Source organism: Rhagoletis zephyria, unplaced genomic scaffold, assembly GCF_001687245.7.
Source record: "Rhagoletis zephyria isolate East Lansing unplaced genomic scaffold, Rhagoletis_zephyria_1.1 Rzeph_scaffold_00039, whole genome shotgun sequence".
Classification (NCBI taxonomy): Eukaryota; Metazoa; Arthropoda; class Insecta; order Diptera; family Tephritidae; genus Rhagoletis; species Rhagoletis zephyria.
The window spans coordinates 168,688-184,723 of NW_016157123.1; the positions used below are offsets into that span (position 1 = coordinate 168,688).

The 16,036-nt window shown below is 42.8% G+C and overlaps 1 protein-coding gene across 1 annotated transcript in view; it reads right to left on the reverse strand.

The window, feature by feature from the left end:
• Positions 1 to 10,798: 10,798 nt before the first annotated feature.
• Positions 10,799 to 16,036, reverse strand: part of Psc (Posterior sex combs) — a 35,308-nt gene continuing 30,070 nt past the window's right edge. The window contains exon 5 of the mRNA XM_017620602.1: positions 10,799 to 15,157. Coding sequence (XP_017476091.1) covers positions 10,978 to 15,157 — 4,180 coding nt within the window. The 3' untranslated portion in view covers positions 10,799 to 10,977. The remainder of the gene's footprint in view (positions 15,158 to 16,036) is intronic.

A 16,036-nucleotide genomic window follows, 5' to 3' on the forward strand; every position in this document is an offset into this window, starting at 1 on the left:
AGAAAATGTGGGAGCTTAAGGCGCACAAGAATCCAAGTGACAACAAAAGGGATTGAGTAAGAAACGAGACACTAAGACTATGGCAAGATAGGTGGCAAAACGAAAGCCGCGGCAGATGGACGGCCAGGCTAATAAAAGACCTAAAACTGTGGACCCATATAATCTGCAAGACCTGGTAGGACCAATTAGCCCAAATAACGTCATCCAAGCCGTGCTACATATCGAAATTAATTGGAAGTACATAGCTAAATATGCAGAATACTTACTTAGAGTCAAAAAGCGGGACCTGGACGCAGGTGCACCGAGGGAACTTTAGTTAAAGAGAAATATGGAACGCCACCCTGAAGCAATGCGACTAGTGGTCCCAGGGACATATCATTGTTGTGACGACAGCTTTGATGATGCAATAGACATTTCCCACCCCCTGCCCGCGAAAAAAAACTGTGAAGGTTATGTAAATTAAAATAACCATCATGTTAGATTATTTTATAAAAAAAAAGTTCCGGTCCGATTCATGCATTCGCAATATTTCGCGGCAAAATCTAAACCTCGCCCGGTAATCACTCTGTTATACAGCTTGGACACTTTTAATGTGGTAGGGATGAAATTGATTGTATTTTAAAGATGTGAACAGTGCGTCCGGCGATCATTCTCACTGAAGTCGATGTGCCTACTTTCATTTCCTCCAATACAACTTCAATATCTGCCGTTGCAGGATGTCCTGTCACGCAGCCACGCTATCCAGATGTGCGAATTTAAGAAAATGAAAGTTAGAATTAGACAGAATTTAAAGAAGAAACGTCTACAAATTAACCCACATAATAATGCCACGTATACTGCGTGTTCTCTGTCAATGTTCAAGGGACTTTTCCAAGATTTGGCGTATTGTGAATACCTGGTCTGTGGTGAATTTGCCAGATCTAAAGCCACACTGATAAGGCCCAATCATTTCATTGGCGGTGGGCTTCACTCTTTCACACAATACGCATATTCACATAAAAGTTGATGCATGCACCTTATTAAATCCTCGCCACCGTACTTGGCAGGCTGTAAGCTCCAGCAGCATTGTTGTTTTTTTTTTAGCCGCGTTACTGCTATACGTACCTCGTCATAGTCAGGCGGTGGAACATCGACTCCGTCATCATCGACTGGGGGCTCGGGTTCATCTTCTCCGCAACTTTCCGTGCTGCTACCATTCAGTAAGGTGGAAAAGTGTTCCCTCCATAATTTAGGTACGTTCTGAACATCGGTAACTTGGTCGCCATTGTTTTTCTTACAGGAGTATGCCCTGGTCTTGAAACCTTCCGTAAGTCGCCTAACTCTCTGGTAAGTTTTTTGGGAATTCATCTTGTCATCCAGCATTTCAAGCTCTTCGCATTCACGAATTTCGACCTCTCTCTTCTTATTGCGGCAAATACGTCTCGCTTCCCTCTTCTGTTCCCTATAGCGGTCCCACATAGAGCGCGTGGCGCCATCTTTTTTCTCTGCAGATTCCTGACACTCCTCATCGTACCAGTTGTTCTTTCGGGCTCGCTGAAATCCGGCTACTTCTTCGGCGGCGGTACTTAACGAGCGGAAACTGTGGTTCCACTGCTGGCATATGTCGGTTGGTTGAAAAGTGCTCTCTGAGAGCAGGTGTGAGAGTCGAGTAGCGAATGCAATGGTTGTCTGTTGTGATTGCAGCATTTTGAGTCGATGATTGGGTTTCGGAGTGTACCTACGTCCAAAACAATGGAAGCGTGCCTTCCGTCTATCACAACATGATCGATTTGGTTTCTCGTTTTTCGATCCGGAGACAGCCAGGTAGCTTGATGGATCTTTTTATGCTTGAACCTAGTACTGCATACTACCATGTTTCGGGCCCCGGCGANATTGCAGCATTTTGAGTCGATGATTGGGTTTCGGAGTGTACCTACGTCCAAAACAATGGAAGCGTGCCTTCCGTCTATCACAACATGATCGATTTGGTTTCTCGTTTTTCGATCCGGACACAGCCACGTAGCTTGATGCGTCTTTTTGTGCTTGAACCTAGTACCGGCGAAGTCGATGCGGATTATGGCTAGACGCTCGTCCACCGGGGTGAACGTCAGTACTCGGCGACGGAGTCTCTCCCTTACCAAAAATCGAACACCGAATTTGCGCTCCTTTATATGGCTGTAGTAGTAGACGACGCAAGGCCCCAGATATTTTTGCCTTGTCCCGTCCAACGCATTTTTTGAAGGCGGTGACCCACTGCTGGGACGGGCGTGTTTTAAAAAGCAAATGCACATTTATATAGCGAGCCGCTTGCTCCAAGGCATGCGACCGCTTGCAGCCGCGCCCACTGGTGAACAAACACTGCAGACTTCCGTGAGTCCTTAAAACGAATAAGTCGGAGTGGCCCCACGGAAGCTCCCTGTCTTTCTGCGGTGACCCAAGGGTTGGTTATCGCATCTCGCACATGGGTTGCTCACGTTGCCCAGAGTATGCGTACGAGGACGCAAGAGTCGGGATGGGACGACTATACCCCATTGCACTCAATTGCAGTAAACATTAAATAAAGAAATGTAAAATAGCCAAAACTTGTTAAAATGTCGCATCACTAGTTGTTTGCCAGCCACTGTATGTACCTACATATATACATATGTATGTGTAGTTATCCACTTGGCATGCGTGCAATTGTAAATTCAATGTTTCACCACAAATAGCGCGTAAAATACAGACCATTTTAATATCCGCTTCCATTTATCAGCGACATCAAATCGAGCAATTTATATTATGTTAAAAACGGCGAAAGTCCGCAATTCCGCAATTCAGCAATTTACTGTCACACAATTCTAATTGCAAACCATTACTCCAGTGCAGTTCAGAAACGTTGCTTGCCTCATCGCTTGCCTCGTCGCCCGCCTCAGCGGCTGTCATACATACGTCGTCGACACTCGAACTGGCTACCCACTTATCTACAATTTCCACGTTTTTCCATACACGTAAGTGCTCATTAGCATCAGAGCTCCCCCGCCCCGCTGCTCCATCCACAGCAAACATACAGACATGCACATACAAGCATGCCACATTTGTACTGTTGTAAGACAGAAAACGAGTCAGCCTGCCAACCCGGCTATACTGCCGCGTTTATTTATTCAGTCTCGACGCTAGTCAGACCCCAGTCGCTCATAGCGACAAGAAAACAAGAAACAGGATTCATGCGCACATGATTTCACAATCGCGCCACCGCATAAAGTACTCATAGCTTGGCTGTTTGCTGTTCGCTGTTCGCTGTTCCACGCAGACTATACATATACTGCTTCTGATTCAGCAGCGACAGTCTCAGGCACAGCTTCAGCTACGGTTTTCAACATCACCCATTCGACTTATAAATTTATACATGCATACATATGTATGTACATACATATAAAAATGTACTTACTTGGCAATCGACCCGTACTGGTAGCGGCACTGGCACTGCTGTTGCTTTTTACGTTGACTGAGATGACTTCCGGTTGATGCGATGCGATGCGATCACAGGTCCACCATGTACCAAAAGTGTACCAACGCAGCGCGATACCTTGTAGAAATACATACCTATGTATGTGTGAATGCGAAGACTTGGTAAACCGGTGAGTAGGCTGGTGAATGGCTAAGTGTTTGCGAATGGCTCTTGTCCCGAATTCGTCTAATGATGCCCCCGCCACGTACACTGGGCTTCCTTTGCGCTCATTATTCCCACATACGCGTACCCATTGCTCAAGTTTCGATTCGCTCCTTGTTATTGCTGTTTTTGCTTTTGTTGTTATTATTTTGTCTTCTTGCCTCTCCTTGTTAATATTATACATTCGTATCCATTAACTTACTATTCGCTTCACCATTCCATCACGAAGCTTTAATACTTTTTGTGGCATTAAGAGGTTTGCTTGAACTTGTACCTTTAATGATTGAGATCCCCAGATGGTATCTCGTAAATATTCTTGGTACGTATGTATGTACATACATACATACATACAGCATAAATGTTTACTTGTTTCCAAATCTGTTCTGTTGATACGATGCGAGGACAAGGCTTTATTTTATGTATATCATTTATTAAGTAAATCACGAAATTGCTTCGTAGAATTTCATTCGTATTGGGTTTCGTCCTGAATGATTAGCAGCTTCAGCGGACATGAGAAAGCCTAAAAGTTCAATCAAACAATTCCTAAAAGAAAGGAATCAAGAAGAAATATAAAAGCATTTCCTATAAGGCCAGTATGCAGCTCTCAAGAAAACGGGCAAGAAAAAAAAATTGCCATTATTTCGGGTGTGTGTCCAAGGAATTTTGACGTCTGATGCAGACCAGACTCACTCTTTCCTCAAGAAATAATGGAACAGGCATATATTTCCGTTGCAATCATGGGTTGCCTTGAGCTCTTTTTTCACAAAAAAAACTTTAGAAACCCTAGTGGAAAGCGTAGCAAATTTCTTAAGAACTGCGTACTGCCTCAAGAAAATGTTTCATAAGAAAATTTCTTAGCCATTTCTATTTCCAATTACCTCTCTCCTGTGCGAATTTTCGCCAGTTGCTCTTCCCGAGTGCAGACAGATCCTTCTGCACTTGGTCCTTCCATTTTGTTTGTGGGCGCCCTTGCTTTCGTTCTACCGAGTCGAAGGACCTTTTCACCAGCCAACGCTGTATCGTTGTATTTTTCAAAGAGTTCATCATGCCATCTTCTCCTATAACCATCGTCCACACGAACGGGGCCCAAGATCTTGCATAGAATAGTTCTCGGGAAAGCACCCAAAGCTTCTCATCTTTGTTGCACATCGTCCAAGTTTCTGCGCCTATAGAAGAACGGCCATGACTAGAGACTTGTAGAGCGTAATTTTTGCTCGTCGAGAGATGGCTCTGCTTTTCTATTGTCTACCGAACCCAGAGTAGCACATCTTGGCAAGAGTTATTTTTCGCTTGATCTCCAGGCTGACGTTATTGGTTCTGTTTAAGCTGGAGCCTAGGTAGACACAGACCTTCACTACTTATAGCTGCCAACGGTTTAATCACCGCTAGACCAACATCGTAAGCTTCTTTTTCTAAACTGGAAAATGCTGCGGTTACGTCCCTTTGTTTCAGACCGACGATGTCAATATAATTTGCATACACCAGCAGCATCGTGCTTTTGCTTTGCATATGATGCCGCTGCGATTCTGATTGGTAGCTCTTATAACGCTTTCCAGCATCAGATTGAAAAGATCTCATGAGAGTGAATCGCCTTGTCTAAAACCTCGTTTGGTCTCAAACGGCGCGGAGACCTTCTTCTAAAAATGGACGGAGCTGAAAGTTGTGGCTCAACGTTATTCTACATAGCCATACTAGTTTTGCGGGGATACCAAATTTAGACAGGTCATCGTAAGCTTCTCTTCGTGTTATCAAGAGCAGCTTTACGATCGACAAAAAGAGATTAAAAAGATGATTTGCATATCAAGTGTAGGTCGATGCATGCATTAAATGTTAACTATATACATACATATGAATATTTCAGCTTGGAATACTCTGCAGTAATCTGTGAGTCTTGAAAACTCTATCAAGGCAGTTTCTGGAAAAATATTTTCGATTCATCTGTGATGGCCGAAATCTCGTTATCGCTTCGTTCCCAGTCGCTTCTGTGGGGGAAATGGAATCACAATTTGCTGTCACAATCAATTGCCGTGATCTAATAATCGTCACTTTTTGAGGTGAAACTTCTATAGCGGCGGTTGGTTGGTAGGGAGTAAATTGCCAAATTCAACGGAAATTGCACACGGAAATAGTGAAACGCAAACTCCACACGGAAATGATTGGGACGGAATCAAGTGCTTCTTAAACGTATGCAAATGGTATTAATTTGACAAAAACGTGCTAATCAAAGGTTAAAGAATAAGACTTAGATAAAGACCAATATAAGAATTAAAGTGAAGGTGAGTACGTAAACAGATAAAGAAAAGGATAATAGCCCAGTTATGCATACTTAGCTTTGCATGAGAGTTGTCACATAATAATCTGTTAAACGGGGTTTGCGTGTAAGCGATTACCCAACGCATAGCACTTAACATGTAGATATCTGTTGGGTTTTGATTTTTACGTAAAAGTTTTTTAGCAGTGCAAGTATGCATAACTGGACTTTAAGGGCAAGGGTAAAAATATAAACAAAAACAAAGTTGCGTAAAGATAAATGCAAAAATGAAGATGAAGGTAAATTTAAACACTTTACTCTTATAAGGGCAAAGGGAAATATGCAAATGAACAAAGTGATAAAGATAAACGTAAAAACAAAGATAAATATCAGGAAAAAGATGAGGATGAGGATACCGATAAAAGTAAAGATGAAGATAGAGGAAGAAGGATTAAAATACAGGTAATTCTATAGAAAACGATAAAGATAGAGACACAGAGACTCAACCTTGGGAACTATTTCGGGATTCTTTGAACTTATCGATATAATAACCGATATTTTTATCGATTTTAATATAGATTTTGTTATCGATTTTTCTGTCGACATTTTTATCGATTTTGTAATCGATATTTCTATAATCGATTTTGTTATCGATATTTCTATAATCGAATTTGTTATCGATATTTTTATTCATTTTGTTATTGATGTTTTTATCGATTTTGTTATCGATATTTTTATCGATTTTGTTATCGACATTTGGCGATATTTTTATCGATTTTGTCATCGATATTTCTATATTCGGTTCTGTTATCGATATTTCTATCGATTTTGTTATTTTCATCGACTTTGTTATCGATGTTTTTCTTCGATTTTGTTATCGATATTTTTATCAATCTTTTTATCGATACACATGATGTGATATCATTTGACAGAACATCACATGATATGACATAATTTGGCATGACACTACATCCTATCACATCACTTCACATTACGTCACATGAAATCACATCACATGAAATGACATAACATTCCATCTTATCACGTCATCGAAAAGATAAAAACAAAGATGAAGACCAAGGTAAATTTAAACACTACATATGGATATATTTTGGTTATGAGGCAAGCTAGATATGTCCCGTAAGTTTCACTTCTCCAGTGTGGCCCAGGCGCACCTACTTTTTTTTTTACTCTACCCCGACTCTGTTCAGAATGAAATTATGTTATTGCCAGTTGTTCGCAGCGTGATAAACGCCCTAACGTACTTTTCATGAAGATGTCTTTAGGTGGAATGTTAAGTACTAGTTGCTGAAGTGGCATGCTTCAGTATTTCTTTTCCAAGAAAGCAAGAATCGAGAGATAACAAAAATTTTTTAAATTGCTGGAACGTTTTAAGTAACCTAGTTCCCAGAGTCATTTTCTGTACAGGGTTACAATTTTCCTAGCACCCGGAAATTCTCAACTTAGACATAAAAAATCATTTTCACATGACTTCGTGCACTAAATCATTTCAGCTCAGTTATTTGTAAAGCAACTTTAAGTTTAAATCTGATTTTAGGGGAAGAAATATTTTCCCTTCTATTTAAAATTTTTCGTATTCACACTTCACACCCTTCAATTATATAACTACATTTTTGTTTCAAGTCATCTGAATGGACTTACCGAATACACTTAATTTTTAAGTAATTTCCTTAAGTCTCCTCTTCGAAAAGTTTTGCTTTAATGGTATGAGTACAGACAAATGACTCGCATTATTGTCACGGTAGAGCGGCAGCATTTTATTTATATTGAAGTCGCGTTTATGAAGGAGCAGTCTCCCCTAATCACTTCGCGAGCGTCACAGCTCAAATACTTTGTTCCACAGTTGAGTGTATGGATTTATGATATAATGCTCCCAGGAGAATACAACAAATCCATATACATATATGTATGTATTTCTCCAATACATACGATGTACAAATGAACGCGCAGTTGTGAAAGACATTTATTTTAATATTTAATGCAATTGAGAAAATTTATGTATGTACATTAAGGTGGGGCTTATAAGTTACTTAAAAAAATTTATTACTTTTAATGGGTACTCTCTAGTGTGGTTGCAATCTGTGAAAAAAGGGGGAACTTTCTTTTAAGGCCGATCGTTGTGTGCCGTTTATAAAAATGTAACTCCCGACTGCCTAGGCCCCTTACAGGTCCTTCTGGGGACTTTACAAAAATGGGGAAAAATAGCAATTTTTATTTGCGTTTTTGCTTGGTTGAGTAAATGAGTAATGAATTTTTTACTAGAAAGCGATCCCGTACTTTTCAGTGTTACTCTCTCGCTCTGAGCGAATTTTTATTTTTTGACAGTTTTACTAGTCCGAGTCCGAGGAATACGGGATTGCACCTTATGACGCAGCTGATGGTTTTGCGTAACGTCATTTTTACACAGCCGTATTAGATGCGCGGGGATATCAAATTCAGACACCGCTACATATAGGCCGTCGGGTAAAATTTTTTACTAGAGCTCCATGATACCATGTCTAAAGTCAGTTCGTTGGCGATGGTCTTTAGCCTTTCACACACAAAATATGCTCAGTAAGACCTTGTAGGCAATGCTTAGAAGGCTGGTCCGTAGCGGTGTCGCCCTTTTTTTGGATTGAGCAGATCAGACTTTAATTCCAATCGCCGAGCCTGTACTCATCCGACCATATTCTGCATAATAGTTGATATATTCGCCTATCGATTTCCCGCCACCATACTTCAATAGCTTAGTAGGCAGTTCGTCACCTTGCCATTCGTTTATATGGACAATGTTGAAAAACGATAAATAGGCTTCAAGGGCTTTCCACAGAACCATTCACCGAAAGATATATTGGTCTGTTTCCGTGGGCGACAGAGGTGCCATGGTTAATAAACCGCTCACCGAAGAGCGATCGCATGTTTTTGTTGCGGCACTACTAAACCCCACCTATTTTGGTTTATCCATTAATCATTGTCATCGAGGTCAACTAACGGTAGGCCCAAGAAACAGGCAGTTTCAACAGGGTCGGCCTAATGGATAGAGGTGTTAGATGAGTGATATTGAGCAGGCATGTGAAGAGGTGGAAGATAGCTGTTGAGGTGGCTACAGTTTCCAGAACGTAACTGGGCAAGGTAACGCAGGTCTCTCTTGGCAGTTGAAGCTGCATGTCGGAAACAGGTGGAGATTGGCCTCCGATCACGGTATTCATAGGCCGGGAGTCATGGTAGATGGTGACCGACCCCCTATAAATACCATTGATTTCTCGTCGGTACGTCGTCGGGTCCAGTGGTTGGTCGATGTATTTCTAGACCTCGTTCTTGTAAAAGAATAGATGCCCTCTGCCATGCCTGGGTGGAGTCTCCTCCTCTAGCAAGGGTCTGTTTGGGTGTTCATGTCTCGCATAATATGTTCTAGCTACAGAACCTGAAGTTCTGCGGGAGACTCTGAAAGGCTTCAGACCTTATCGACTAAAATTCATTCAGAATTCTTTCAGAAAACGTTTGACGAACCACAGAAAGGTTGTGGACCACATAAGCTCGGATAAGATCCACGTTTTTCGATACCTTCAGCTCGGTCGGTACATTAAAATCCAACATATTACGGTGCCACCCAAAGGGTTCAATAGAGTCCAGAGCTTTTAATGCTGCTGACACCGGGACCAGCATAGCCATTCTAGAACATACATCCATTAGTAGTCTATTAGACTCTGCAAGTGTTCATTTGAGGAACTAATACCTTGTAGGACCTGTTAAAGGATAATTTTGCTGGCATTTTGTCTATGAGTTGTATGACAGGATTCTCAAAGCATAGATTTAAACCATCAAGCACCCATAAAGTCTTGAATTCTTAGGCTAATTAAATTGCTGGGACATAAAGCGCTCCATCAAGATTCATTGTCAATTGCTTTTGGTTAGAGGTGGTATGCCTGTCAGGAATCGTAGTACTTTCGTTGGCCAGGTGAGCATGGCTCCTGTAATGGCTACACAGACTAAGCGGTGCTTGACTTTTGGCCTCTATTTTTGCTGATATTACTACACATCTAATAATCGGTAGTTAATGACCAAAACATCAGTTTGGGTGATATCCCCCATGCTTTACTATAAAGAGTCTGACAGCCTTGTTGTTAACAGCTCGGAGATGTGACTTTCAGTTGAACCCCTTTTACAGGATTATTCCTAGACAATTCGCCTCTCGTGATAATTCAATCTCCCCAATTTCCGGTGGTAGGCTTGTAAAGCCAAATAAAAAGATGACGACGCTCGAGTGAAGGCTCTTCTTGAGATAATTGCAGCCCCGATTTATGTCTACAAACCGACGCTTAGACTAATGAAAAAGAAACGATTTGTTGTTTTTTTCATAATTTATATTTCAATTATTTTATTGAATTCATTCAAATTTCGCATTCATACGAAAATAGTTTATCTTTTTACATTTAAAACTACATACAGATAAATTTAGTATTTAACATACAATAATGCATTACATACATACATATCTACATATGTATGTATATGTATGTACACATTTATAATTTTAGCGATTCTAAAAATAGTACATATGTATGTATTCATGTATTCGTTTGTATGTATGTATGTATATTTATAAAAATATAATCATTGCATTTTTTCTTTCCATAAAATTTCAGTCAGGGACGGGGACAGAGTTGCTCTGTGGGCTTCTTAAAGGTGAGCATAACTAATTAAATATTTTACACTGCTTAGGGCTAATCAATCTTTTTATTGTATACACTTTGTTGTGATTTTCTTTAGCGAATACGGTGGTAGCGCAATTGCATACATACATACATACATATGAAGAAGCGCCTAGTAATAAATAGGCCAATATAAGTAATACAGTGGATAACAAAAAACAAGAACCAGTTAAACAAAAACAGTTTTACTTACTTAAATACATAATTAAATTACTAATTTTTAAAATTACATACATATATACTTATATACTCATAGAGAAAAAATTTTCCATTTCAAATTTGGATAGCGTTTGTGGCAGCGCCAATGCCTACACGCTGGGAATTGAATTCCATAAGCGCTGCTTTAATCATTTTTTTCATAGCCAACTTCACCTACACACTCACTTTCATTTGGCCCTCGTCGCGTTTGCACCACTGGCAGCGCTAGCGCTATGATTGCCAACGGCAGGCGGGGCATTGACGCTGGCGGAATTCGTTGACTTTGCAGTCGCACTGCTGCTACCCACTGTTGACCCTGGCGTAGCTTTCGGGCCTGCAACAGACGCTGCTTTGCCGCTACCTACAGCGCCGACATTCTCCAACGGCTTGTCAGCCGTGCCGTTCTTCAACTTCTGCATGAACTCATTTAACGCTTCGGCGCGCTGCATGCGCGACAGCTGCTCCAGCATGAACGCTTGCTGGTAGCTGTAGTGGTGACTTAACTGCTGCGCATTTGCATAGGGGTAGAACATTCCACCGGGCTGTGAGGCGGCCGCCGCCGCTTGCGCCTGTGCGCGCAGCAGATTATCCTTGAAGAGCTTACTGAAGTCAGCGCCTAGGTGCGATGGCATGCCGGGCAATCCTGCAGCCATAGCGGCGACTTGGAGCGCTGTTGGCGGTAGATTTGACATGGCGGGTAGACTCGGCAGCGATGGCATGCTGGCGGAGGACATGCCAGGGTGTGGAGGGTGCATCATCTTGGCGTTAACGTTGGCGTTCGGTGATGAAATGGGCGGTGGTGTGACACTGGATCTAGCGTTCGGTGCCAATTTTGAGGACTGTTGATGCGCAGGTGAGGGAGATTTGTTCGACTGTGGCGCACTGCCTTTCCCAGCGCTCAATGCATTAGGCGAGTGGCCGTTTTTGGGCTGCTGATGCGCCGCCTGTGGTTGAGGCTGGTGTTGTTGTGCGCCCGGTGATTTCTTAGGCGGCGTGACTTTCTTGTTTGCGTGCACCTTGACTGCCACACCGCTTGGCGCCGAGTAGGTGCCGATAATATTGGCTGTGGTTACTTTTGGTGGCACGACTTCAGAAATTGCAGACGTGGGATTTTGACGCGGCAAAATGGGGCGGAATTTCTTGCTAGCATCGATACCGCCCGAACTGCTGGGTGACTTGTGTGTAGTCTTACCATTGGGGGAAGTGTTGATGTTCTTCTCGGGACTTTGCATAGGCGACCTCTTCTCTCCACTGGGCTTTTGATGATCCGCTTGTGGCGATTTCAAGGGATCAAGCACTTTCATAGTGGACTTTTGCGGGCCACCGTCGTTTGTGTGCTTTGGGTTCTGGTGAAAAGCAGTCGCGTTCGGTTGCGGCGATTTTGTTGCCGAAGTTGAATTTTGGGAGATAGTTTGCGTTTTGTTTGCACCACTCATTACACTGCCGTATGTTGTCTTCTGTGCGGCCATGTTACTTTGAGGTTTCTGTGTCATTTGTGTTAAATTCGTAGCGCCATAAGCGGCAGATTTACTCTCTGCACAGTCGCGCTTTGCAGGCGAACCCGATGTGGGAGCGTTCCCCGACGGCGGCATAAGCAGCTTGAGCGACGACGACTGCGTTGTTGGGGGCAGTTTTTGCGCGGGCGGTGAAGCCCGTTTATTTTGTTGCTCCACAACCTCGGTTGGCTGATCGGGCAATTTCAGTATCTCAATGTAGTTGTTAACCGGGCTCTTGTGCTTCGGATATGAGGCGTTATTTGCCTGTGATTCGCTATCTTCGCGGGTAATGGTAATCGATAGCGAGGAGGGAATGTTTATGTTGCACGAAGTTAGCAAGGACTTCACTTTCAGTTGTTTCTCTGGCGGATCCTCCGGACTGGGGCTGCGTGCGAAGGGATAAACCCGCTTTGGGGCTTGCATTTGGCTGCTATCCGCTGTCTTCTGGTTGCCGCCATAGGACGGCGAGCTGTTTCCACTTGTTGAACTCGAATTCGGCAACTCTTTCTTAGTTGGGGGCGCTGGAAAAAGTCCGGCCATTTGATTATTGCCGCCACCTAATAAATTTTGCAAGAAACTGCCTGAACCACTGGAGGGACGTGGCGTATACTTGTAAGTAGGCACTGTGGGAATGTTGTAATTCGGCATATACTGCGGCGAGCTGGGCGAATAAATTGGCGAATTGGGCGTGTACATGGGTGTGCGGCAACCGGGTGGCACCTCATTACCTTTCGTTTTGGAAGCGTTGAACAGCGCGAGGTTTAAGTAATTATTCGAATTGCTGGATTTTCCATTCTTCCCGCCCGACTTGTTGGCATTACCCGCTGCCCCCAGCCGCGTTTGGTTGATATTTTGAGGCTGCTGCTTAACAACTGGTGTGGGCGGTGGCCCCATCAGACTATTTTCTGGCGTTATTGTTGTGCCACTGGTGGCTGTCTTCGGCCCGTACACCTTCCCTGATGACTTGGCATTGCTAGCGATTGACTTGATTTCAGTACCAGCATCCTTCAGTAGCTTATTGACGTCACTTGGTATGTTAGCAAACGGGTTGGGACGTGTTGACTTCGGCAGTATGGGTTGGTAGCGCTTTGCAATCGGTGTGCGGTTGCCAGGAGCAGACATTTCGATGCGTGTAAATGGCTGCGTGGGGGGTAAGGAATTGTTTTTATGCGCTGCGGCACTCAACTTGCCGGAGGGCTTTTTTGGCGGCATACCAATCGGCGGGCGCATAATCGCTTGGCTGCTGCTGGTGACTGGTTTGGCGCTTGTGGATGTTGTTGTGATTGTGGTGCCAACATGCGTTGCGGCAGTCAACGAGCTGGTTGTTTTTGGTGGCGGCATAAGCGGCTTATCATTCGCTGCGGTACCAGATTTTGCGGCAGGTGAGCCAGCGGGTTTTGTTGTGTTGCCAATCGGGTTTGGAGGCAACTTTATTTTAAAGTCATCTGCCGGGAGTGGTGGTGATAATTTAGGCTTCTTTACTACATTCTTAACTGGTTCCTTAATCTTACGTTTTGATGGGATGCCGGTGCCTTTGTACACAGTACTTATTGTTGTCTTAAGCGGATCGCGTGCTGAGCTTGTGGGCGACTTTACCACAACTTTGTGTGTATAACCCGAATTGGGGCTGGTTTTCGGCGACTTCGGAGACTTTTCGGGTGATTCGCTCTTGACGGATTTAATCGGTGTCAGTGCAAATGACTTGAGAAATTGAGATTTTTGTTCGTCCTCATTGCAGGTGGGTGACGCAGGTGTGGGCGTCTTTTCCCTTGTATGGTTATTGTTTTTTGCCAAAGGACTTATTTTGGTTTGCGGACTGATTTGTTCGGCTTTTATTGTCAGTGGTGGTACAGTAAGTGGACTGGGAGTTTTGCTTTTGCGCTCACCGCTCGATGAGTGCTTAGGACTTGCCGAATCCTTATCCTTTTTACTTTTCAGCTTCCACTCCTTTTCAGGGCGTACAGACTTGGTAATCTCACGACGATTTGGATCAGACATATTTATAATGGTAACGCTGTTATGCTTTGACAGGTCAATTTTAAGCTTAATATTTTCAACCTTCCGTTCATCACGTGGCGGTTCTGCAGCTTGTTTTAGCGCTTCCTTAGCTTCTTTAGCTTCCCGTTTCTCTTTGGAAGTTTTCGGTGAGCTGTGTGAGTGATGCGCATTCAGAGCTTTTTCCGCTTTCTCCGCTTTACGCTCCGCTGAAGACCGCTTAGTCTCTGTGGTCGAGCTGACTGCAGGCATTTTGGAGGTGGTCTTTGGCGGCTTCACTGATTTCGTTGCTGGTTCAACACTCGACTTTATCTTCTTTTCTAAAACCGCTTCTATTTCTTTTTCTTCTTTTATATCATCTGGCGTTACGAGAAGTGGATCCGTAGCATTTAGAGCTGCCACAACAACGGGTTTCGGAATTATTATCATAGCATCCGGTACAGGCGTGGTGCTGGTGGTGGTGATCGCTTGTGGAACTTCAACAACTACGATTTTCGGCGGCGCATTTGCCATCGTTGCCGGTACGTCCACAACCTCATCCTTTATTTCAACCACTTCTGGCGCAGTTACTGGCACTATGGCCGCTGGTCTACGTGCTTTAACAATTGGTCGTAGACAACGTTTCACACGAAAGTAGAAACGCATTGGCGCATCACGTTTCCATGTGTAAATATACGCTACATCCATGAGCGTGTAGTGATCGAGCAGAACGATGGTCTTCACCTTGTACATGATGTCAATGTTGAAACGCTGCGCATCAATATCGAATTTCCCATGTACGAATTTCTTCAAATGACCAACAGTGCACATAGCGGGACACTGCAGGTAACGTGGCTTCAGCAATTCACCATAGCCACTTTTTCGTCGAACTAGTTCGCTGTAATGGGAAGAGAAGAGGAGAGAGGAAAGGGAACATAGTTGTAGTTGTGTGTGGAATATGGAATAATATGTAAGCATTAGAAATTGTATGCATTTTTGTAATGCATTAAATCGATATTGGAGATATCGAAAAGCAGAGAAGTAGTATATTCTAAATACGAGGGTTGATCGAAAAATCAGTGACGCTTTGAATTTGCCATTGAGTAATTTTAAATGCAACACTGTTGCTTTCAACTATCATCTGCCAAATACTATACAAGTTTGACCAAACTAAGGCATTTCGTTTGTTTTTTTTTTGACAACGAAAATGTAAAAAGTTAATTCCGTCTGCAGCTAAACCAAAGAAAGGTTTAATAAATTCAATGGCTAAGGAGTAGTTTAGGAGTGGTGGTCGGTGTTTACACGAGGCAATTTGACAGGCAACTTTTAGGTGAAAGCAACAATCGCCTGGTGTGAACGGCCTTTCAATTAATTTGTGCCAATGAAACTGGGGCCATCCAACTTATGATTCAACTAATCACCTCTAAAATTGCTTCATGCAAAAACCGTATTACTGAATTCCTAAGTGATCGGTAGGGGGAGCGAATAAATCAATTTCTCAAAACTGCGTGGTCAGCAAATAAACATTGTCAATAATCAATGCGATTTTTAAAGTATGCACAACACTATACTAAATATGTAATTTAATTGGATAAAAAACTGCACACTCAAAGTCTTTCTAGAAAATTATTTTCCGATCAGAAAACAGTTTAACATATGTAGTTCAATGTGTTCATGTTACGCAACTATTCCGCACTATTAGAATTTGGAAATTGAAAATTTGATTTTTCCGCTCCTCCCTACTGAGCGGGTTAATCAAATTTTAAATTACTATTTG